The sequence below is a fragment of the Bombyx mandarina genome, chromosome 15 (assembly GCF_030267445.1).
Source record: "Bombyx mandarina strain Sakado chromosome 15, ASM3026744v2".
NCBI lineage: Eukaryota > Metazoa > Arthropoda > Insecta > Lepidoptera > Bombycidae > Bombyx > Bombyx mandarina.
The window spans coordinates 11,315,010-11,341,541 of NC_143221.1; the positions used below are offsets into that span (position 1 = coordinate 11,315,010).

General features: G+C 33.5%; 1 protein-coding gene and 1 long non-coding RNA gene across 12 annotated transcripts in view; one reads left to right on the forward strand and one right to left on the reverse strand.

The window, feature by feature from the left end:
- LOC149501477 (uncharacterized) overlaps positions 1–1,096 on the reverse strand; it is a 32,368-nt gene extending 31,272 nt beyond the window's left edge. For all 5 annotated transcript variants that reach the window (XR_016324263.1, XR_016324262.1, XR_016324260.1 and 2 more), the window contains exon 1: positions 990–1,096. This is a non-coding gene — a long non-coding RNA (uncharacterized LOC149501477). The remainder of the gene's footprint in view (positions 1–989) is intronic.
- LOC114241754 (zinc finger and BTB domain-containing protein ttk) lies at positions 1–25,191 on the forward strand. 7 transcript variants are annotated; one of them, XM_089733323.1, is made up of 5 exons: positions 1–465; positions 3,481–4,563; positions 20,121–20,540; positions 21,765–22,025; positions 22,747–25,191. In XM_089733323.1, the coding sequence occupies exons 2-5, from the start codon at positions 3,702–3,704 to the stop codon at positions 22,896–22,898; spliced, it is 1,695 nt and encodes a 564-aa protein (XP_089589449.1). In that variant the 5' UTR covers positions 1–465; positions 3,481–3,701; the 3' UTR covers positions 22,899–25,191. The 7 variants fall into 7 exon arrangements, with proteins under 7 accessions (XP_089589449.1, XP_028028506.2, XP_028028509.1 ...); XM_028172705.2 differs by lacking the exon at positions 1–465 and adding an exon at positions 1,064–1,220; XM_028172706.2 differs by lacking the exon at positions 1–465 and adding an exon at positions 1,117–1,308.
- The last annotated feature ends 1,341 nt before the right edge of the window (positions 25,192–26,532 follow it).

A 26,532-nucleotide genomic window follows, 5' to 3' on the forward strand; every position in this document is an offset into this window, starting at 1 on the left:
GCCCATTGCCACTCCTCCCGCCGAGGCGGCAGGCCATTTTTATTGAAAATACTTCCGAGATCTGAGCGTGCGCGGATTTTTTGTTAACTTCCTGAAACAGTTTGTAACGACCACGTGAACTAAAAATGGACTTTTAATTTAAATTATACACATGGAATTAATTGTTTTCATAACTCCAATACAGAATTTTTATCAGTAAAACTAACTTTAGTGCTTGAGTGTGTTTGAAACTTAAAAATATTAGTGCGCCCCGCGAACTATTTTCTGTGTGGACTCGGGTGGATTCGTCGCGAAAAGTGGCGGCGCTCGGTTATCATCGGCGGCGGACGCCGCGTAGAGGGCGTCCTTCCAACCCCGCCCGCGCGGGACAGAGACGGCCAACATTGCTGACATGGCGACACTGCCAATGGATTGATGTTTTTCACGTGGAAAACGCATCCCTTCCAAATAGGTATCTATGCAAAGGTAGGTTAGCCAAGGATTGTATGTATGAACTACTAAGACTGTGAAAATGCAGTGTTTTAGAAATTGCAGGCGATGTTAAAACCATTAAAACATTAAAATTATAATGTAAATTTAACTAAGATTAAAATTGTAGTGGTTATCTTTAAGATGATAATAAAATTATTGTATCGTTAGATGAGTAAATAAATATACATTAGATAACTCTAGATCTACATGTAATGATCACGTCTTGCAATTTTGTTTCCAAACAAATCTGAACGGAAATAAAAAATTGAGAGCATAAGTGATTTTTTGTAAGAAACTGTAAAGTTCTTGTATATACGTTCTTATCGGATTTGTATCTGATTCTAATATAATATACCTAGGTTTAATAAAATATAATAAACAATATTAACACATAACAAATGCAGTGTACAACACAGTATTACTATACACAAAGAAGCAAATGTAGACAGCGAGTAGGGATGATTTTTCCTGTGAAAGGGAAACAGGAATCAATACATTTCAATAAATCAATAATTTACCGTGCACCCTGCGCTGAATATATCCGCTGCCGCCATTTCGATGATGACGGCGTATTTTTTGTGAGAGATATTCGAGTCGCGGAGCGAGTCGTTCGCGGCGCGGGGTTGCGGGCTCGGCCGTCAGTCGTCGGGTGAGCGGGGTGCGACGTAAACGCGGACTCGGACTATGGCGGAAGGGCTGATCCTCATTCCCATAAAAGGGTCGAGTTGATCGTGGTGCAGATACGTGTGGTACGTTCTCTTATGTTGTGCAGTGCTATAATTATTCTCAAACGGCGCTTATCTCGGCGTATCGGTCGTATTAATGTGGATATCGGAGGTAATAATGCCATTGTGATGACGTAATGTAACGCGCTCGACTGGGTGCGTAGTAATAATTCGAGCGCCCGTTTATACCGCGATAACGTTTGTGGTCAGCACCTGTGGATGTGGACAGGCCGTTCGTGCTTTATTTCGTCTTAAACGTATATCCAGACGATTCCAATTAGATTCTGATTTAAAATCTAATTGGAATTATTTCCAAGGCTGCGATATTTTTTTTAAACGATGTTGTTATGAGACTTTTCATGGCTTTGTTTTGAGAAACCAGCGAAATCGTATGTTGTGATTTAATACTGTTGATAGTCCGTATTAGTTCTGTAATGATGTAGGATATATAATATATACGTATGTATGTATAGGATATAGATATCAAATAGGTGGCTAGATGAATGTTTTCCTGACTGACTGCAGTGCGTCCGACGGTGCACAGTCTCCCTCCCGCCGCTACTAGAGGCGCCCTCGATTTTATCAACCTTGGCTTGTATTATGGATGTGAATCTCATCTTTTTTTTTAAAGCCTGTGTTTTGTTCGGACCTTCATGTTTCTGGGATTGAAGTTGTAAACATTGTATACTATAAGCGAACCGATAGATTTTTTTTATTCATTCTAATTTAACTTTTATTAAAAATCTTTTTAAATGTTGGCAATATGTAATTAACTTACACATATTAAAAACTAGTAGGTGCTTAAATTTCCACTATATAAAACGTATTCTTTCTTTAGATCTTTCTATTTTAGATTCGACGAGATCTATTTACAGCATTTTGAAAAGTTTTTGGCGATTAATTTCGAAACAATTTACAGCATAAACCTTTTCAATAAATTAGCACCATATTTTATCGGATTTATGTATCTTCTAAAAGTGGATTATTTAATAAATTGTAGTAATTAGTAATACAAATTTGAAGAACAAAACCATAGAAACTGAATTTCTTGAACAGTGTCTCGGCACAGATTAAAAAATATGAATATATCTTTTACTTAAATAATTTATTTAAATTTTCACAAGAAAAAGGTTTGAGCCTCGAGGAAAAACTATATCAAAATTGAGAAGAACTCCTTCAAGTGGTTAAATAGAATTTTAGGATTTTATAGCACGTGACGACGTGCCTTCAATGCCACATATCAAAGGTTGGCAGATTGAACTCGGAACACAATGTATATAATTTTCTGAATAAAATTCCAAGAACTATATACTACCAGTGACGTAGAATACTAGCTAGCTACAATATATTAAACAGATAATATTTAATAAAAAAAAGTATTAATTCTCAGCAACGATATTTATCGGTCTTGGGTTTTTGGTCATTCAAATTGACAGCCAAATTAACGACATATAGAGTTGACACTAGAAATTACGCTAAGCATTTACTACACAATTTTTATGGTATCAACAATATAATATAGACGTATCCACGCGAACACGTTCAAAACACTATATCGCAATAGAAATAAAGAGAACTAACTAGGTATATGGAAAAGTGTTAAATCAGAGCTGCGTTATAGATAAACATTCTTTTTCTTTGAGTGACTTTTATAGAACAGGATGTAAATCATTTGTTAGTAAAGAATGCAGCAATAATTTACAAACAACATGTGCGGTTCGATTACAAAATAAATACAAACACGTTAATAATAACGAATAAGTCTTATGACTTAAAATACGGTATCTGGTAGCACTGCAAATGTGACAAATTTGCAATATAGTACGAGTAAGTCTTACTCATGGCTGATCAATGAACTACTCATTTGAACTTCATAAACTAGATAGAGAGTTCAGCAATATATAGCTAATTACAAAATATACTAGTAATACTTAGCACAAAATCGTGTATTTTTGAGTTTTCAGACGACCACTGTAACATTATTTGAAATAGTGGTCGAATGAGATTCTAAATCTACATAAAAATACCTTTCACTCCTCCAAGCCGTATGTATTGCGTGAATTTTATCGAATAATAGCGTGACAAAAAGTACTGCTAATGCTCAGAATACTGTAATCATTACTTCACCTAATTATTCTTGATCGACATGAAAGTAGAGAAAATTCTTCGTTCATTAGCTCTTAGTCTTGCTGACGTAAACTAAAATACATACATATATAATAATGTTTAAGAAAATGTTAGCGACTACAGTCAATACTGTAATTCCTTGTTTGTATCTTTCCAGGTCCCCCGCGCCCGTCACACAAACTGCACTAAGCACTGTCAAACGTGAACATTGAAAATGGCTATTTAAAACTAAACATTATCTATTGTTGAAGCTTTGTTGTGTTGTTCATGGAACAAAAGAGAGATACTTATGTTTACATCTTTGAATATTTGTTGGTTTATTAGATATTAAGATTGAACTGGTAAATCATATCTTCCAAAGAAGGAATAAAGAGCAAAATGGCTACGCAAAGATTTTGCCTTAGGTGGAATAACCACCAGTCGAATATGCTGTCGGTTTTCGACCAGCTACTACACGCCGAGACATTCACAGATGTGACTCTGGCCGTGGATGGTCAGCTCTTGAAAGCACATAAAATGGTGCTTTCGGCATGCAGCCCATATTTCCAAGCCTTGTTTGTCAATCATCAAGAAAAACATCCTATTGTTATACTAAAGGACGTTCCGTACTCTGATATGAAAAGTTTGTTAGATTTTATGTACAGAGGAGAAGTGAGCGTCGACCAAGAAAGGCTTACGGCTTTCCTCAAAGTTGCTGAGAGCTTGAGAATAAAGGGTCTGACCGAGGTGAACGAGGAGAAATGTGATATTCCGGCACTAACTAATTCGTTAATTCAGCAACAGCAGACAAATGCCTCCGCCCACACGCCTCCGCCGCAACTGCACAGAATACATCCGTACATGCATCAGAAGCGACCGGCGGCTGGAATGCCAACTGGAGGTGCACCTCCTAATTTACTAATGCCATTATTAGGTAATGCCTTAATGCAGCCTAAAAGGAAGCGTGGTCGGCCCAGGAAACTTAGTGGAAGTTCAAGTGATGCCTTAAATACTGCGGCCAGTCCACCCGGAGAATTTGTCCCGGAAGCAGCTTCACACGCCCCACCTAACAGAGGGGGAGATCAGTTGATTAGAGGTTCACCTGAAATGTTAGAAGTAAAGATGTCTATGGACGGGTTCAGTGCTGAGGATGGTGGAACTTCAGGAGGCGAGGAGACCGGTGAAGCACTTCTAATCGACGAAGGAGACGACGCTCAGTCGACCGAAACTCCGACGGCCGGCAAAGACTCCGAGTCTGCAGGTACGTAAAATTTATTAAATTTTCTGCTGATCAAATAAGATTATGAAACGCATGGTTGTGTACAGAAAAAAGATCAACCAATTAATTTCATTGTCCGTACCTGATTTAATGTACGACTATTGAATATTTTAATAATTCAGGTGTGTGGAAACTTATATCATCTATATGTTGATGATGATGATGATCATGTTGTGACAGAAAGCACCGTTGGAATTCGCGAATTGTCATTTTACGGTGTTGTTTTCTATTTTTGTAAATACTTACATTAATCTTCTTTTCGGTAATCTAACATTTTTACATTATTTGAAGTTGAAATAAAAGGGAAAAGCTACTGGGATATAAGCTTTGAGGTTAGGAAAATAAGTGAAAAAAGTGAAGTGATATCGAGCTATTATAAATTTAATAATAAAAAATTTATCCACGTGGGGTAAGTGATGATCTATGAAATTATTTTCACATTTACAAGTAACAGACGCTTGTTTTCTTCTATAAACCGTCAGTTTAACTATTGCTTGCTTTTCTGCTTTTGGGGAGAGCTATTAGAGGAATGGCCAGGGGCGAATCCGGTGTGGTTAATGGGTTGATTAATAATTTCTTTTCTTAACACTTTCAAATTATAATCATTGCATATCGTACAAGATAAAAAGGGAAATCAAACAAGGCTTATTCCCAATAGCTTTCCTACGTAATAAAGCAATTGGAAATATTATAGTTACTACATCAATAATTACATATTAATTTGAGTTATTTGCCATTGTTATGTAGTGCTAAAATATTTCCATCAAACACATAAAAAATGTTTAAATTTAACTCCAAACGAAAGCATTCTGTGAGCTGAAATTGTGATATTTCAGATCCTGAAAAAACATCGAAAGAAGAAATACAACAAAACGATCCCACAAATGGACCAATGTTATCTATAGAGAATGGATCAATAAAGCAAGAGCCCAATAATGACGCGAACGATGGTTACAATGAACCGATCGAATACAAATATAATCCCGAGAGAAGCCGCGAAAATTCCAATTCTCAGGATGGTCCCATTAAAGATTCCGATGAAAAATGTCGACTAAGCCGTAACTTAAAACCAAAGAATAATAAAAAACTACAACCCCAAATGTCCAAAATTAGAGCGAGAAACTTATTTAATCAGCTATCGGGCTTATCCAATTTGAACCCCGCATTAAACACTTTTGACAAATTTCCTCCTGAAACTGTCTTGATGCCAGCTCTTGCCACACAATTGTTTGCGGCTGAATTAGAACAAAACAACTTGAGCCTCTCAAACAATGATACGTCTGATTTGTCGCAAACAAATTGGGAACATCGCATTTTTCCTTCGCCAATAAGGAAAAACAATATGGGTAGTATCGGCAATTACCACGAAGAAACGAACGAGTCCGTCAGGGACTATTGTATCAAAGAGGGGGAAAACGTTTTCCGATGCAAAATATGTGCAAGGGTTTATACACACATCAGCAACTTTTGCCGACACTATGTTACTTCACATAAGAAAGATGTTAAGGTGTTCCCGTGTCCTATTTGTTTCAAAGAATTTACGCGTAAGGACAACATGATTGCGCACTTGAAGATCATACATAAAAATCAGCCCAACGCAAACGAGCAAATGGCGAAACAGGAGTCTTAAATCATAAACGGAGGGGGCTTATCGTAATTATTATATGTCATAGGAGTAATAAGATCTGACTAGTTTGAGTAGGGTTTTATTCATCCTATTTCCTAACATAAATTCTTAATAGTTCATATTTCGTAGTTTGCGATTAAATAAGTGTCGAGCTCTAGATTTCCTGAGTATATCAATAAGTTTGTTGATATTTTTAGCGACGATTGTCGTTTGTTGTTAATATTTATCTATTTATTATTTATGTTGTTCCGTTTGTTTCTCAGAGTGCTGTCTTAAAGAGATTCAAAGAATTTTCTATGATTTACTTGTTATTTTGCACTTACTTGTTACTTAATTTTATACTTACAAAATTTCAGGGTACAAATTTAACTACTTCTTGTGATCGTATGTTCGAAAGAAACGTAATTGATCACAGTGTGTGTGCTGAATATAATACGAAATTCTAATTGAACTGAATTAGTTTAAGTTTAGTAGTTATAATTTTGGATATAACACATCAATGGCATGGTCTCTAAAATCTATCGAATCCGTATTTCGAAGTAGGTTATTCGTCTCGATTTAAAAAAAAAGTATTCATTCAAAGAGGCTAGACTAGACCTTACAAAAAAGACTAAAATTAATGCCATTGTGAACGTTTTAGTTGTCAATATGCATTTTCATTTAACTTGCCTTGTTAGTGATTTTAGTTATAAATAATTTGACTTTTTCGAAGTGAAACTCAACGCAGGCTATGATTTTATTTATGTAGATTTTGTTAAGATTAATTTTAAATAGTTTATCAATGTTGAAATATTTGATTTAAATGTTATGCAGCTCGAATACGTATATTTAAATAAAATTATCTACACAAATAAATCTATATGATATGTAAAAGAAAATAGATAATAGATCGTTCAACTAGCATCAACAGCTATAGCATAGTTTCTGTGCACTTAGTTTCTCGACAAGAAGCAGAGCCCCAAACTTGTTGACTTCTATTGTTCAAATTCTATTTAAAACTATTTATATAAAATATTACTTAAAATACAATCATATAAATATATATATCATCATACAGGTTAGGGTGCAATATCTTTACCTCCATCGTTATTTAGTGATGAAATATATTTGTCAAAGACAATACCATAACATAGGGATTTGGAGCAAAGTGGCATAATGCTATCAGATTCCATTAAGATGAGTGGCGGTATACGCGGTTTGAAAATGCAGAAGGCCTACGTTTTGATCGATAGCATTACAGTCTGTTTGAGATAACTAACAAAAATATCCTTTTAATTTTATTAGAAATCAGATGCTATTAGATATTTATTACATACAATATTATATTTAAAAAGTATATTTTTAATCCATACAACATGGGAGTTGTTGTTGAAGTGATCTTAGCAAGGTGCTTTGAATGAACTCTAAGTAATGGAATCATGAGATGATTTGTAAGTTCTATTTTAGTAGAAATGAAAATGCCTTAAATATTTAAAATATAAGGAGTGGTACTTATAAATTGTTTAAATTAAAATTAGAAGCAAAAGTAGTCTTCCATAAAGGTGGCCACGAGGTTGGTTCGTATTAAAGAGAAAGTTTAAAATTGTTGGACATTCAACAGAAATGTGTTGAGTAAAGTTTTACGATTCATCTTCGATGACACGTTAATTCGTTGACCCTAGTACCAAAACTCCAATACCTATGATAAAATGTAGGTCCAGGGAACGCTTGCCTATTAGTGTGCCTTTTACTTGTAAATGATAAATTATAGTTCTCGACTACTAGACTATTAAGATATTTCAAATAATATATTATGTACTACTTATTTATTTTCATTATTCAACGTTTACAATATTAACTTGAAGCTTCCTTAGGAATATATAATAGGTACCCTTTTTAGATCCAAGTAGTTGAAATTTAAAAAAGTAAATTATATAATTATATACATATGTATATTTAAGAAACATCATCTCATGTTTCCCATTTAGTTGGAAGTTATGTTAAGAAATTCAAATACTTGGTAACGTCGGCGAAATCAAAATTTATCTCGGGCGAAGAAAGTCTTTAAAAATCAATACAAAGACTGTTGAAAATTCATGAAAACGAATTTATTGTACCAACCTTTCATAATCTTTATAATGAATTTATCTTGAACATAAATAGGTACTTAAAAGGGACAAATTTATACTTAATAAGATGAGGCTACTGCGTTTCAAAAAAAAAATCACTTAAATTATTATAGTCAATTTAGCCAGTGCCTAAGCTTAAACCCGTTTCATTATTTTGTTTCGATTATTAAGTTTTATTGAAGAGGGGAAGATACTAATATTTAAATTGTAACTTAATTTAACCTATGTTCAATTTCTGTATGCTGAGTGTACGGGGACCACCCAAGGAGAGTAACACAAAAAACGCCTTAGTAAAGTTATGTATTACCTACATTTTGCATTCCACATATATCATAAAATTTGGATAAAAAATTGATCGATTATTTAAATAAAAAAATTCATTGTGAAAATAATGTGTAATGTATTACGATAATAAATGAAGAGTAGCGCGGAGTCAATAGTCTCTTTCGAGCGCTAGTCTCTAAGTTCGCTGTACATTACGGGTTAAGGAAATGACAATCAAAAATAAAATAAAAATTTATTTAGCTGGATTTTCATGTATTGCATAGAAATAATGAATAAATGAACTCACGACCCTTGTTTTAAGTGGCTATGTGACTCCATAGACATCACAAAATGAATGTCGCCGCCCAAATTACACATTAGATCTGCCTCGTAGCAGAAATAGCTATGAGAGTGATAAAAAAATACGCAAATTTATAAAATACTCAGTTTTTATTTTTTTACACATGTTATCAAACCTTCATTCGGAGCGTTGTTCGTGAATACGTGCTAATACTGTAAATAATGTGTAGTATTTCCTTGAAATAATTGGAATACCGGCATAGTTGCATTGCTAGTAGTGAGTATACCAGGCTTCTTATCTTTTAGTTCACGAAGACGTTAAGAATAAAAATGCAAATTAATTTTCTTTTCTATTTATACTAAGGCTGTATATTATTTCGGCTTCAGGAGGTTCCCCTACTCTTTTGTGTACTTAATATTATGAAAAAACAAATTATAATATTTTTAAGTTACGAAGTTATATTTGTCTTCTCAATATAAAGAAAAGAAACTTTTTATTTTATTTTTTAACGTTATATCATTAATTGGTGCTAAATTATACTTAAGAAATGTCACATTTGATGCGACATAAAATGGAATGTCCCTAAAATATAAAGGGTATAATATATATAAATATATATATATTTAATCATAGATAAAATATTATTTGTTGAAATTGTTGTTTTAAACACGTCTTTAATTATGCCAATACCGTATGGATTATAATTTTGGCGATCACAAAAACCTATCTCTATCAGATTCATATATGAAAAATAATATATTAAATAAATAGCTTTTAGTAAATCACTTACACAGAGTTAAAGCGTTTGAAATTGAAGATTATTTTAGAATTAACAGTTTTAATGAAGTTTTCAATGGATCTATTATTCTATGAAGTTGTTACTACATAACGTTATGTTTTAAATATCAATAGATACAGTATATAGACTTTAGATCGGTTTCAATGACACGATTTTCATTGAATATTATTAAAATTGTATTTAGTAGCACGTTATTCTCAATTTATTTAAAACCGAACTACCTTCTAGTTTACATGCGGTTAAAAATGTACAAACAGTATGTGTTTGATTCAGGAATTTTAGTCGGTTCTAATAGCTGCAAACGTACACTGTGTAGCTACTTGGTGATTGATACATTTGAAATTGACTCACAATGTAATATTATAGAATTTGAAGCCAAAAATACACGACTACCCTCTTTTAATAATCGTGGTGTTAAACCTAATTGTGTCAATGCGTGTTCTTCAAACGCGATCGAAGAGACAAAACATGGAATTAGCTGAGAATTGTGACACCGCGCTTATTAACAACAGGCTTATATTTTAAGCGGATAACTATTTTTTTTTCCGTTAAATGCACATAGCCGTTATAGCAGTGCAAAAACGTAACGTTTAGATTGTTTTAGTAAATGGTACACAAAAATAGAATTATTTGTTTGTAAAAGAAATACCATCGTATATACAAGTAAGGTGTTAATTACTATTTTTAGAAGATTTAAAGAGAATAATAAAAGTTACATCAAAAATTATTCTATATTTTCAATTAACGTTATTCTTGTTTTGTTTCGATTTGTTTGTTTTGTAAACCCTTTTTTTATTTCATTGTAATGACAAAGTCTTTATTATTACTATTTATTTGTGATCTGTCCTCTCTGTTGATCTTTTTATTTAGTTCTTACTCTAAATGACCATTTTATTATTTGTTATACTATGTAATAATTTTATTTTAATTGGGAAATAGGTCTACCGTTGGTAGACACCGAGAGAAGTCTTGCCACTTCGTTTTAATTAGCAAGATAACGGAGTTCTGCTCGATGGCAGCTTAGTGATTTAGTTGCAACGATGACGAAGGATTTCACTTATGTTTCATATTTATATATTAGTAGCAAAGTAACAACACGGGTAAAGTAAGTAAAGAATAGATTAAATTTTAAGTTATTTATAATATTGTAGGTGTATAAATAGTGTTGTCAACAACTGAGTGAACTAGGAACATTTATAGTCACAACGAGAGGACTGAACAGGTATGTTATCCTACACTACTCTCACGTTTTAGATGGTGTGGTTAGAGCTAGATTATGTTAAAACGCTTTCTATGTTGCTCAAACTGACGCTCTGCAGTTAAGTATTTTGATTCAGTACAAAGTGTTACTTACGATTTGTTTATTTTCTTTTTTTTTTCTTCATCGTGTTTCGCAAATTAACGACGAGGCTAATAACTGGTTCCTTTTAAATTGATTAGTTAGATATTTTGTGGGTACTTTTTTATTTTGAATTTCAAACGCGATTCGTATAACAAAGTGTGCGTATTAAATAATCGGCTCATATTAGCTGTGCTCGTTTTCAATTATTGCAGGTAATCTTCTCACCCACCTCATGTGACTTTAAGAGCGAAGTTAACAGAAGCGTTATTTTTATACTTATGTACCTACTTACTGAACTTGCCGAAACAGTTCCAAATACAAACACTTGAGTCCTATTATGTAATAGTGAAATCTTTTAATTATTTTTTTGTTATTATTTTTTAATTTATTTTTAATTTAAAAATTAATTTTAGTTATAGTTTAAGCAGTGTGTCTCTACCACAGAAGAGTTTACGAAAAGAAAAATTCGCGGTTGCTTCGATTTATTTCTGTTTTATTGGTAAAACGATTTTATTTATAGGACTGATTTTTTTTATTATACCTATTAAAAATAGTATAATAATCTGTAGTATGTACGTATGCTCGAAAATTGATATTATTTCTTTTTTTTCCTAGTTAGATATTCTTTTATTTTAGGTTGTTTCCTTGGATAATATCTGGGTAGTAATGCAACAAAATTGGAATCCGTCTTGGGTGTGCAATATTAAAATTGTGAATTGTTCTGATTTACAAAACAAATATATATTTTATTTACCTCTCCACTAAAAAGTTGCGTGCTATCGAAGGTTTTATCCATATCATTTTAATTTCTGTCATTCATTTTTATTTTGTCATAAAAAATGGTGTAATACTTATTTCGTCATTCGATTTGAACAAATAAAGTTTAATATATTTTCTGTTTGTTTTTTTATTTCATATTTTCTTTACTTTTGTTCCCTTGTTTTCAGGCCATAGAATGCCATATAGATATTATTTTATGTTATAATATTTTTGTAGAATTTAACACCATTGTAAAAATGGTTATATTTTCCTACTTTGATTGTTGCATGACATAGTTAATTATAAGATTTTTTTTACTAAGGTAAGGTACTACTGCTTTCTGTTGACTACTTTAAATATTTAATCAAACAAATCGCTTAAAGTTTTATAAGACATAAATGGACTGAAGAACCCGTAAACAACCTGATGTTAGGTAGGTGGATCTCATGGACAACTTAATGTTAATGCCGCCGTCATCTTGAGACATTAGGCAAGATCTCTTCCATATTTTCATTTTTTTGCAACAACGGCTATTCCACCGGTTCGGTAAAAATAATTCCTTCACAGCATCCACATATTTGCTTATTAGTGAGAATAAAATTATATAAAACAAATAAATAACTAACGGACTTGGCACATTATTTATAATAAACATTATTTATGTCTATATTAATCGTGAATATGAACACATAAAAATGTTTTTTTTTTTTAATACTTACGTACAAAAAACGTTACAGATCATGGTGTATCGAATTCATGACAAACGAAAAGAACTGTAATCTAAATAGAGTATAAACAAAAAAAAAATTGTTTAAAAAAAAGTAAAATATAAACCAGACAATTTCTAAATTATTCCGGCATAGTTTGTCTCAAAATGGTAGTATAAAAGTCGTACCTGAATAATGAATTCTAGCTTTGATTATCCATTATTGTTGTCACAATAAGAAAAATTGTTTATTTTTATTTATTTACAATTTACAAGCCACGTTTAAAACTCTACATCACAACTCTTCGTAGCTTAAGACGGCCTGTGTACTCGTATTGCCGATGTTCGAATTCCTCAAGCAGTAACCGTCTTCAAGATCAACTCCCGCCATAAAGGACCGCCATCGTGTAATAAAAATCAAACATGAAAAATTTAATAATTTGTGTAATTACTGATAGTAGAGCGTAACTATGTATAAGTCGGCACGGTTAGGCAAATACCACAACCCTGTGTGTATCTGTCGCAAAACAGCCATGAGCTTCGAATTGAAAGGTGGGATAGGGAAGATAGCAGTGAGTCATACATTAATTAAAAAAAAAAAACATAAGTGAGGATAACTAATGACACGACACAATACGAAATACTATTAAGCGTTTTAGGCTACAGACTGATTCACGATTCAAAGAGAATATACATGCATATATAGAGTATATAAAGAGCCTGACGTGATAATGTCATAATAATCTCATAATATCTTGGATTCATGAAAACTACAAAATAACAAATGTATTTTTTTTTAAATCAAGTAGTAAAGCTAATTAACGAATAATTTCATTTCTTTTTATTCAGTTGATACTAGTCAGGATATTAGAGCGAAGCTATAAAATTATTGTATTGTCATCGGTCCTTGATTCGTGTACAGATTTTCAAGATAATCAGACATCTTGAAGTCGGTGAAAATCACGTTCAAAGATTCCGGAACATACAAACAAATATACGTACGTGCTAAATAGTGATGTATCTTAAATAAAGCTGCTGCTTATTTATAATTATTTGATAATTTTAATGTAGAAAGCAAATACGGGAGTGTGGCATGTTCACTTCCAGTAGATAAATTAGCAAACGTTGAAATTCTATATAGTTTCCGTCTACTATCGAATCTATGAGTCAAGAGATAAAAAATAATCGACCACTGTTTTTTTTACAGGGCGTGGCTCACCTGACTCTGACAATAAAGACACAAAGTACGCGCAATCTCCCTCACGTGATGCTCATGGAAAAATACGAGTTAATCCAGCGACTCAGGCCTCGACTTCAAACGAATACCAGAACGATTCCATTAATAACAACACCTTACAAACTGGAGCAAACCAAATGCAAAGGCCTTCGGTCAGGAGGCGGATCAGAAGACGAGCCAACTCCGCATCGAACGATCCCGCGGAGCAACTCACGGAAATGTCCGTAAGAGGCCTCAATTTATTCAGATACGCGTCTATAAACGAGGGAGTCTACCAGTGTACCGAGTGCGCCAAGGACAACATCCAGAAAACGTTCAAAAACAAATATTCATTCCAAAGGCACGCCTTCTTGTACCACGAGGGGCAGCAGAGGAAAGTGTTTCCCTGTCCGGTATGCGGCAAGGAGTTCTCGAGGCCTGACAAAATGAAGAACCACATGAAGACAACGCACGACTGCTACGTCCCTAAGGACTGTGTGTATCCACCGAATGCGTTTTTTATGCTCCCCGGTATGGAGGGCCAGCTCCCTCCCGGCATCAAGCTGGAGGCGATGGGCTCAGGGTCACCGCACGCGGCGACGCCCACGCACTCCTCGCCAGACCCCGCTCAGGCTTGAACTGTGCTTCGACCTACGATTGTTATGTTTGATTCCATATCGTGTGTAAGGATTATTCTCTTAGCACAATCTAGAGTGCCTTAGCGACGTTTGATCGTGACTTTTTATTTAAAGTATATAGGAATACGATCAACAATGCGGTTCAATTATTACAATAGTATTGTTTGTTATATTTTTGGATATAAATTTTCATGTTAATGTTTCGTTAAAACATTTTATAAATATTATATTTCCATTTGATACTGTTGTGCATTTATATCGGAAGTTCGTCGTTACAAGCTCATATCGTTAACTTATTTGAAGTATGGTTGTGCAAATATTAGACAATAATATTATAGACGAGGCCAGTTGCTGCTTTTTAAATTTAAACGTTGTACTGAAAATAGCGTTAGACGGGTGCTGTACAAGTCTGAATTGTGCCTTCCAGTAAATCCGTTATTGATAAATATATGAATTTTAGAAAGATTTTATATGTTATCGATTAAGTGTTAGAGAAAAGTGCCCATATTTTGTAGTTATTCAACGTACCGCGAAAACCGACCAAAGACTGTTTTAAAAAGTACTTTATCTAACTTCTTCAAGAATCGCAAGACGTCACATTTAATTGAATATAAAAATAAAGTCTATAAAATAGCAAAAAAAGTAACACCGTTAAGTAATTAAATTGTATGATTTTTAGAAAGTGAATAGGTATTATTATAAAATATTATACGATGAAAGCAATATAAATTGACTAGTGTGCCGGTATTATGGGAGACGCGCGTCTATGTTACAAGATTGTTTATATTTCTATTCTTATTAAAGACTTGAGATAGTTTTATTACATTTAATAGATATATATTTATATATACATATATGTATAAATATTAGTTTGTATACTGTTCAGTACGTTATGTACGTAAGATTTTTATAAGACAACAGAAGTATATTTTATATCAGAGATATCTTCGTATAAATGTGCCATAGCACAGACAGCCCTTCTCTAAAATATAATATTTCCTACTAAAGTTTCTATATTTTAAATATGTACTAAATTAGTTCATAGTTAAGTTAGTTACTAGAGGTACTAGTTAGTCTAGGCCTGAAAACGAAATCAGCAGTTCTTCCATTGATAAGGGAAATAATATACTAATTTTTATCGCCTAATATACTTGACTAGTATAAGACTAGTGTAGCTGTGGAGATATCTATGAAACGAGAAATTTATCTTAATATTCTCATTGAACTGTCAGAAATAAGGAAAAATTGACGAAACAATTAAAAATATAGTTTATGAAACTAAATCGATAAACGATTTGTATTCAAATGTGCGAAAATGTTCTGCTCACAACGTGCCAATTAAAAAAAAAATTACATGACTATTTTTATTGAGCATGCTATTCTAAACAAAACTCGTGCACAGCAGCTACGCTGCCCCCTAGAGAAATGTGTTCGTAATATGAATTCTAATGGAATAACAGCATTAATCATTAACTCGGAACTAATAGACCGGATGGTGGCAACAACCTGTGTGGAATTACAACTCTGAAATCAAGCACAGAATCCTAAGCTTTGTATTATGAACAAATTATATTTAACAACAATATACTTTGGGTTATTAATTTAAAAAAAACATGTAATGTCAAATTTAGTGTCAATATTATGTTAATTTGCAGATGTTTATGTACAATAAAATATTCATTTATTATGATATACTTTTGAAAAGCAAATGTCCACAGCTGCCTAAATTTTAAGTTCACTTTCTTATATTTTATGATTAATGATTACATTATTAAACTTAAGTTTTTTTTTTTAAATATATTTGTGGAGAGTATATAAGAGCAATTTAATAAGTTAGGTAATATTAAAAAGATACTAAAATTTATAGGTATTAAGTATAAAGTCTACTTAAAGATTGGCTTAAGAACCGTACATTTGTATTTTGTTTAGCGCACATTATGTTGTTACACCAGAGTTTTACTTTAGGAAGACACATTCTTTGTATATATTTTAGTATTTTTCTTAGATTATTATTTTTCAAGTCGAAAATGTTATTGAAACACAAATCATTTTACACCGACATTGGTCCCTTCGTTTCTCCTCAAATTGTACTTTTAATCCTTTTAAGTCATTGAGTTCCCTACTCGTAAAGATTTTTCCTTTTATCATTTTATAATTTGTTCTAATGTACGTAGTTGTACATGATTGTATCTATTTGTTATTCCTGTCACTTAATAGGGACATGCCGTGGAGGAATTCACAGTAAAGGAAGGGCGTAACGACCGGACCGGACCGTACACGGTATATAATATATAATCACGAGATTTGTCCGCAGTTGATAAGTTTTTGATTGTAATTTAATTTCAACAATCTATCACTTAGGTAACGTTTTACGAGTACACTGACTATCGTATAAGTAGCTGATACATAAATTGTATCATTGTCTTCTGTCTTTTTGTTTCTAACGGCATAAGCGTGCTTCATTGATGTTAAAAATGTTCAATATAGGTTACACCAAACTAGTGAGGACTACCGTCGCTCCTCCCACACTGTGAAGTTATCTGAGAAATTATACTAAAAGGTGATAAATAGATCCTATTTGAAAAGTTCTCGGAAATGAAGAAGTACGTTTTATTTTTGGAAATTATATTATTATGTTACTAGTGTTTTTTACAACGCGCGCAATGTAAACAATTCAAATCAGCTGATGCGCGGATTCGACTGACCTTACGGAACAGGTCTGTTCACTGCCTTAGTAATGCTAATAATCGTACACGCATGTATGTCCTATCTGTGTGCTTAGTGTGAGTTTGTTAACGTTCTCGATAGCGTAAAAGTTACCTCATATTTGTATAGAATGGGATCGTTTGCCTACCTTTGCCGTTAGGGGCGCTGTTCTAACTGAAGACAAAACTGGGTTAACTTTTACGCTATCGAGAACGTTAAAAACTCGCAATAAGCAGACTGTTTGACATCGGTTTGGTCGATGGAACAATTCACGTGGCCATAAACGTAGTAGCCTAAATTTTTTTTTCAAATTTGTTCTGTGTTTCAATGACAGTTTTTTTTTTAATCTGTAAACTCGCCAACAAGGTATTAACAATTTGCTGTGTGATTTGTAATTAAGTTTGTACGACAGCGCCAGTCAACCGCACAAAACAGGATTGCAGAAGTTTTCAAGGTGTTTGGTTTTTTCTTCTTCTTAATTGTTAAAAGCTGAAATGTTGTTCAGCCACAGTTAACTATTTGTGTTACATATATATTTTGATTTTTTTCTATTTCTCTTTTTTTCAATAATTATGTTTTTTTTTATTTCTGTAAACCATTATTATTATGTTGAAGCTGTCCTTTATCTTTTTTTGTAGTATTTTATTTTGTGATATTAGTGCTAACTAAGTTGGCGAATGTTTCATTGTTGAGTTATTTTTAAATCTTACTTTTCACTTCTTCACGTGCTGCAAGGCAGCGTAAAAATGCAAATTTATTTCTAATTTAAGTTCGTTTAATCGATAAGTGACAAGTATTATGTACACTGCGCACTAAAATTTAGGGTTTGGTGAACTTTTTATGTCTTTTTTTTCGTGCCTATTATAGATTTATTAATCGCACAAATTAACTGATAGTTATTAAAGCCTGAAATTATATATTCCACATTACACACGTATATTTTAAGATGGAAATATATGTTTTAAAATTAGTTGCAATTATGTTTGTCTATGTTAACTGCATCTTAATGTAAGTGCCTATATTTTAAGACTTTCCCGAAGGCGAGTTTCGTGCGCGATTGTCCAGACTTGACGTTTTTTTTTCTCCATGAAGTGATTCGTGACGTTTTGGGAAACGTCAAACGTCATTCTTGGTAAAATTAATGGCAGTTGTTCACAGTCACCACTCAAAGTATGTATTAATAAAAAACAATAATAGTTTATTAATTTTCACTCAACGTGCAATTTATACGGATGTTCTGTTTTTTCTTATCTAATTTTATATTTACCATTTAATCTTATAAAACAATGTAAAAGATTTACTGTTGAACATTTTTCTAGATATTTAAATAAAACAAGTTTTTCTTATCTTTGAAATATATGTAATTATAGAACTTGTATTGTTCATTTCGCACAAATATATTTTTACAAAACTGAAATTTCTGTACATACAAATATTGTAGAAGCAATTTTTTCTTACAAATATTAATTGTTGACAAAAATTAATTCAAGCTTAAAAAATATATATTTTGTACCTATGTCTTATCCTTGTAATTTTTATTAACTTTCTCCGTCTACAATGCGATGAATGTCGGCCATATAATATTGTGTTTGTATAAATACCCTAACTATTATGAATTTTAAAATCGTAGCGTATAAAACCGTTAGATATTCGATAGTTTATTTAAAAAATATGGCAATTAACAAAATCACTACTGCAGTTTAACTGATTACTAGTAATAGCCGTAAGTATGTAACATAAAAGTTGCGATAAAATATCATAGCTTTAACAATGAATTGATGAAAGCGATACAAAAAAACATATACATATTTTATATTTTATAATGCAAATTATATGTAAGTGTATTTTTAAAATGAGGAATCTTTACCAACTTATAGATTAATTGTGAAAATATGTACACTAAATAAACAAATAATACATTTTTTCGCTGTTCGTTTATTTTGCCCTGCGTATTCAATTTATCAACGATTTTAAAAAAAAAGAGGTTCTTGTTTTATTATAAATATATGTAACTACATATAACGTTTAGCTATTTTATTTACCAATACTAAACTTATATTAAGTATTTACAGTTCGATCGTTTCCTTGCTGTGTTCTTGTATTTCTTTCAATGGATGTCATCTTCACCAATTTCAACATAAGTAGTAGATATTCCCTATACACCGATATTGGCTTAGACAGGACCGGGTTAGGTTTAGTGATTGTACCATGAAAATATCTGGGGTGCAGTTAAGAATTACCGTAAATTGAAGCATATTATAATATACATATATTCAGCTTTTGTAATTTCATAATCGATCCGATTTGTGGTAGACTTGAGTGTTTAATTGTTGTAAATTTGAGGTTTACAATGTAAATGCATTGTCATTAACGTTAGCTATAGCTGATGAAAGGCAATTTCATGTTCCGTTATGAAGTGTCTCTGACGATCCACGCTCAGTTCATAAAGTATTCGTAATAAGCAGATGCTGACCATTTACCGTAAACAATGAATTAGGACCTTATGATTTATATAAATGAAAATCAATTGGTACATGTATACCGGAGAATCACTTGACCAGGTCTCGATCGTTTTCTTCGCATTTGTGTTTATAATTATGAGGAGAAGCAGTATTTTCTTCGGTATACGCGTGTCATAGATACCTATAATTAAGATTACTTTTACTGCTTGATACCGGATCTATAGGCGGTAGTTAGCACAACATTCAAATGTCGACGAATAGTACTTTGTTTGTAACTGCGAAAAATTATTAAAGTATTCGTTTGAATCGTGTCCGGAAAAGGTTTGTATAAAAAATATTGTTTTTGGAAATGCACAGGAAAATTCGGAAGTATTCAGTGTTTCAGATAAACCTAACCTAAGTCACTGCAGGATGCGAGAGGTTTAACTATAAAATATTGCCCAATTCATGTTTATTTTCTAGTACGATAAGCAGACCAGCTCACTCCGCATCTAGTAATTGGCGGCTACCGGTTCCCTTTTCAGTTATTTTCTTTTTCCACTTAATGGACGATTGAATATCTTTTATTTATAATTATCGGAAATCTAATATTGCCTACATGTTTTTTTCAGAGTTCCATTACGTCTACGAGGATGGTATAGACAACAGCCCGATAATAACACTCGAGGTGTTATCCGACAGTTCGAACGTCGAGCATTGTGAACAGTTTGAGTGTAAATCGGAGATCATAGAAAACGAAAAACAAAACGCCCTTGTACATTTTGCATCCGATACGAATGAAATTGAAAATTCTAGAACAGAACAAGATGATGTGCCAGAAGAAAATAAAGACGCAATGAAGACTAAGCCCGGTGTTATAGAATATTTGTTAAATAATGACGGTAGTGTGATTTGCAAGCTGTGCGGAGAAGTTCTAGCGAGCCGCACTCATTGGTACAGGCATAAATACAAGTTGCATGTCATTCAAACCCTGAATCCGGCCCCTTTATTCCAGTGTGAACAGTGTCTTGTCTTTTTCAAAAGTAGAAAAGGTAACTTTTTTTATATATGTACGTACCTTAAAGGTCTAAATACCTATAAATGCAGTTTATGAAAAGTAATTTAATCAAGTCTTGTGCAAATCTCAGAACAGAAGTTCTTTGTATTTTAGCTTGGTTAACAAAGCCCTTAGATATATAATCATGTGAATGTGCCCACTCACCTAGAAACAAGAATTCGAAGTTTCAATTATATGGATATTCTATACCCACCCTTCATAAGTGACTACGAACTATGTAGATACATACGTGTAGCTGTAGAGTGACTGTAGCTACCTCTGCGGGCAAACAATATGCTTAAATAAACAAAGTTATTACTTTTGCGGGATTGATTCCACATGGGTGGACGAGCTCAAAGCCCACATGGTGTTAAGTGGTTACTGGAGCCCATAGACATCTACAACGTAAATGCGCCACACACCTTGAGATATAAGTTCTAAGGTCTCAGTATAGTTAAAACGGCTGCCCCACCCTTCAAACCGAAACGCATTACTGCTTCACGGCAGAAATAGGCAGGGTGGTGGTACCTACCCGTACGGACTCACAAGGTCCTACCACCAGTAACTACGCAAATTATAATTTTGCGGCTTTGATTTTTATTACACGATGTTATTCCTTCACCGTGGAAGTTAATCATGAACATTTGTTGAGTACGTATTTCATTAGAAAAATTGGTACCCGCCTGAGATTCGAACATCGGTGCATCGCTCAACACGAATACACCGGACGTCTTATCCGTTAGGCCACGACGACTTAAAATGTGGAATCAATCCCGAAAAAGTAATAACTTTGTTTATTTAAGCATATTATTTGCCCGCAGAGGTAACTACAGTCACTCTACACGTATGTATCTACATAGTTCGTAGTCACTTATGAAGGGTGGGTACGTATTTCATCAGAAAAATTGGTACCCGCCTGCGGGATTCGAACACCAATGCATCGCTCGATACGAATGCACCGGAGGTTTTATCCTTTAGACCACGACGACTACAAATCTTACCTTACCTTGTAGGAGGCGTTCTTTGATTTTGATATTTATTACATAGATGATCCAAACGGGTTCGATTGTGTATTTATTATGATTAACATGCATCATGCATATACAGCGTGTTCAATCACTTTTATGGAAAGTTACAGAGAAGCAGCTCTTAATGGGTGATTAAACAAAAATAAGTTGTAATTCTTTGTGATTGAATTCAAATCAGGTTAATTTGATAGGTTACATCGGTCATATAACGAGCAGACACAGCGAACTGTTAGCGGATTCCAATCCAGTGCTTACCAACGAGCAAGCTGAAGCTCTACAAAACGAAGCACACGCCGAAACTCCTATTAATCCTGTACCGAACGTGAAGGAAGAACCGGATTTAGAATTGGAAATACCCAAATCGAGTGTTCCGAACCCTTTAACGACGACAGTGGTGAGAGCACCGCCTCGCACCGTTGAGAAGAAACCGCATCGCCGAAGAAATACATGCGGTAAGATCTTCTGTTTACGCAACAAACTTCACAAGAATTTAAAATGGGAATGTCGGGTTGCGCTTTTCTCTAAAAAAAAATCTTCCACTAGTACCAAAATGACAGTTTTGAGAAGAGCCGGTGAAAAAATATCGGCTTTTTCTATTTTAGTAACGTAGGTATAAGTTATACTTTATTAAATGTTGTATATTGAGTTATTAACAATCAACAATGGAGTAAATGTCAAAAGTAGCCAATATAATGAATTAATCTCATGAATTTCACGATACTAAAATATAGGTATATGGAGCTCCAACGTTTTTTCATTTCCATTACATGGTACGTCATGTAAATTATATGTTTGGTACCGCTGCCCTGATCGAATACTTGAGATCAGTTAATTTTAGATTTCAGATATTTACTATTATTCACTATTAAAAAAATCAAGATTTTTATTGCAAACGTAATCTACTGAACTTACTAAGTTACTACTATGAAGCGTAGAATTAAAGATTATTGATATATTGCGTTATCCAGCCGGTGTTCAGTTTTCCAGCCGCCAAGAGCAACAAGTTAAAGTAATATAAGATTGATGCGTTGCTTTTGGCGGCTGGATTTGAAAGAAAGTTGGTGTCATGGCGGAAGTCACTCGCTGACACTTTGACGTTCAGAAATTGAACAGGTACATCATGTAAATTGACCATACACTAAAATGTACATAATTTATTTAAATAAATTTCAGAACAAACTAACATGGCTGAATTTGAGGAAAAGCGCTCTCGCGAAGAAAAACTTATAACTGAGATCATAGATAGAGTGCGAAGAGAATGCGAAGCGCAAGGTGTATCGGGACCTGCTCGCCGGTGCTACTCTCGAAGAGCCAACGTAACTTAACCCCTATATCTTAATTATAATTCGGAAAGAAGTTCCTTTATGCATGGACAGCATTGTACTCGTCTTGTTTGCTCATTTATTTATAAGAGAATAGCCGTTGTTATTAACCGTGGTACTTACTGTAAATAATATATTTTTTTCTCAATACTTTTAACTCCAATACTTTCTACTGCGGAATAATTCAGTCATCTCTGTGATGCGCCTACATAATCTAAACCAGTGCTTCCTAACCTTTTTCGTGCCATGCTCCACTGTAACATTTCTAAAATTTTCATGCCCCATACATAATTTTTAACATTTAATATTGATTTGTTCACTTAAGAAACATAAATGATCGGCTTTAGGAAAAAATCACTATAAAATTGTTATCAAAACACAGTATTTCAAAACATATAATAAGAAACTGAAATTCAAATTCAAAATAATACAGATTTTGGGGCGTGGGCCCCACGTTGGAAACACCGATCTAACTAAAACTTATTTATTGGTATGACATTCAAGAGTTCCTATTTTACATGAATATTACAATAGGTGACCGATGATATGAGTCGTTGAATTTATCCAATCTTCTAGCGTCTACTATACACTCATCTACAACAATACTTTTTGTATATTAAAAGATATAATGTCAAGAAATTGTTCCAGAACGCATTTAAATGGCATAATTTTTCAATTAGCCTTTAACGAAACCGAATAAAGTCGTTTTTACATGCTATTCACCTCATTTATGTCAATGTCAATCTACAATTAGCGTTTAAAAACTGAATGTAGTACTCGTTGAAGCTCATTAATAATTCAGATATTTGTAGAAGTAAGTTCGCACTTTGTATATATATGTATATTAATAATATTACACTTACTTCTTTAAAAGTGGGATATTATATATTGTGTTAAGAAAATTTGAACATCGAAACTACGACATACGAAGACTCATTTTAATACACTTAAAGGTACTGTATCTACTTCAGTGAAACAAAGATGATACAAAACGTTTCAAGAAAGTTATCATTCCTATGTTAATGCATAAATAAATCTAAATCGAAGTAGGTAAGTACATTTTAAGAATGTACTACGAGAAGAGAACGAATAAACCGTTATTTAATCACCCTAAAGCTACATTTACTAGGTAGCTTGTGTATAAAAATATTGTGATGTTTCGAAAACAATTGGTCGCGCAGTATTCGCCATACAGATTTTTTATCTGTCCACTTCGTCCGATTTGCTTTCGTTGCGAATTTTTGTAATGATTTTAACAGAATGATTGGATAATCATAATAAAATTATATTTATTAGTAGTAAAAAAAATTATACATGGTGACTTAAAAAGTTCTTCCAATAAATTAGGGTTGTTTCAAATTTGGTACATCTTGGACTAAAAATGCGAATCGTTACTGCTATACAATAAAAAAAATTGTGGAAATTGTCGACATAAAAAATAGAATTTCGATCAAAACTAAATCAGTATTAATCAACATTTGTAGGTAACGTTAATTCTTGCTTTTTTGATGAATATTTCCTAAATTTCATCCTTTTGTCAGTATTTTATCAATATTTTAGGTACTCAAAAAATTTTTTTTTTAAAACTGCGATCCCGTGACATTCATTTTCCAACATTTATCATTGAGAACATAAATTTTGTATTAACATTTTTGTACATATCGTCGTTTAGCTTACAAACTAATATTGTAAAACCAAAGACTAATGTTGTTTAAATTCAGTTTAAGTATAGGATACGAGATTTTATTGAAATTCACGTGAACGTGTATGTTTAGATAGGTACTATGTTTTATCAGATATTGTGCCAAATGTTACCAAAAAATTGCCAAATTTGTATTCGAAATATGGTGCCAAAAAATAATGTCCACCACAAAGTATTACATAAGTATTTTAAGTTTTATATTTACACTATTACCTAATAGGTGTTGTGTAAAAAAAATTGTAATAATATTTCTACAGAACATGTACATATTTTAAAAGTATTTTATTTGTTTTTAGGTTATAACAATGATACGTTAATAAAATAATTTTAATTTTTTTACAAAAATATATGTCGATGCATACCTACTGAATGTAGATTGTGCAAATAGTTTTGCCTAATTAACGTTGAATTGTTTTTTCATGCGCTAATTTTCTTTTAGTCTATGTATTTTTTGACATCGTTTTACTAAGTCTTCTATATTTAAAACGTAATTCAATAGTTTTAATAATAGACTTAAGAAAGTAAGATTTTGTCTTTTCAATGTCTGTAGAAAATTCTTATAAATTACTTTAAACTAGTCCAGAAACTATAGAAGTTGTAGTTTCATTGCAAATAATATAATATGACCGTTTCCACATTTAAAGAGGAGAAATACTTTTCCACTATTTATGTATAGGTACACATACAACATAATATACAATTTACAATTAGATTTCTTAACAATATTTTACAGTTTCAAAAAACTATACAATTTTTCATTCAGTTCGTGCGTATTTTGTGGTTCTAAGTCCAGAGAAAATTGAACAAACAACTCAAATATGAAGTGTATGTAATCTATAAAATTGAACGTGCACCGGAATACCACACTTAAATTTTATCATTAATAGTTTTCGCAGGGCACGCGATTTAGTAAGGATCCCTAATTTAAAAAAAAAATAATGTAGCCTATGTCACTCGGGACACCATTGTGATTGCGACTTGGACACGGCAGAGCATACGCTCGTCGCCTGCCCCGCATGGGAGGGGTGGCGCCGTGTCCTCGTCGCAAAAATAGGAAACGACTTGTCGTTGCCGAGTGTTGTGGCATCGATGCTCGGCGACGACGAGTCGTGGAAGGCGATGCTCGACTTCTGCGAGTGCACCATCTCGCAGAAGGAGGCGGCGGGGCGCGTTAGAGACGCGCAAGCCCGCCGCCGTCGAGCGGGGGCCAGGGAGGCGGATATCGCCCAAGCACTGGCCCTCTAAGTGTTTCGGGTCCCCCTCATATGTCGGTCTGGGGACCGGCGAGGGGGACCTAAGAAGACGTCGTGCAAGCTGCTCTGCACGCGTTTTACGCAAGAGCATCCGGGTGATGGAAGGCCGGCTATCCTCGACCCACGCTGGTTCTGACCCAGCGGGGTATTCCGTAGGATAGCTCACTCTAACCGGCGCCATCTAGGCGGGCTCCGGATAGCCTGCCGACCGAGAGGGCTGGTGGTCGTGGCGCCGACGACCGCCAGTCCGGCGTCCCGAGGGGGAGGGTGATGGGAGAGATGTGCTCCGCACTAAACACTTCACTTTCCCCCCTTTGCCTTTCATGAGTTCTGTCTCATGTGAGGTTTGGACGTTGGTTGTTGAGCGACAGGAGGTTTTAGTCGGTTCGACTCCGACATGCTCCGCCCGCCGTCCCCAGTGGAGGGCGGAAGTCCGGCGATTTCCTCCTGACCAAAAAAAAAAAAAAAAAAATGTCACTCGGGAATAGTGTAGCTTCCAAACAGTGAAAGATTTTTTCAGATCAGTTCAGTAGTTTCGGAGCCTATTCAATACAAACAAACAAACAAATATTTCCTCTTTATAATATTAGTATTAGATATAAAATAATTAATAATTAGGAATTTAATTTTTTTTATGGTCGAACAATCACCAATAGTCGTCGAACAAACGATGATTGATCAA

What these genes read in the sequence shown, in the direction of transcription:
- LOC114241754 (XM_089733323.1), top strand. Translation starts at nt 3,702, where the DNA reads ATGGCTACGCAAAGATTTTGCCTTAGGTGGAATAACCACCAGTCGAAT. An exon ending in CAAAGACTCCGAGTCTGCAG is followed by an intron (nt 4,564 to 20,120) that starts GTACGTAAAATT and finishes TGTTTTTTTCAG; the next exon opens with AGTTCCATTACGTCTACGAG. An exon ending in TCGCCGAAGAAATACATGCG is followed by an intron (nt 22,026 to 22,746) that starts GTAAGATCTTCT and finishes AATAAATTTCAG; the next exon opens with AACAAACTAACATGGCTGAA.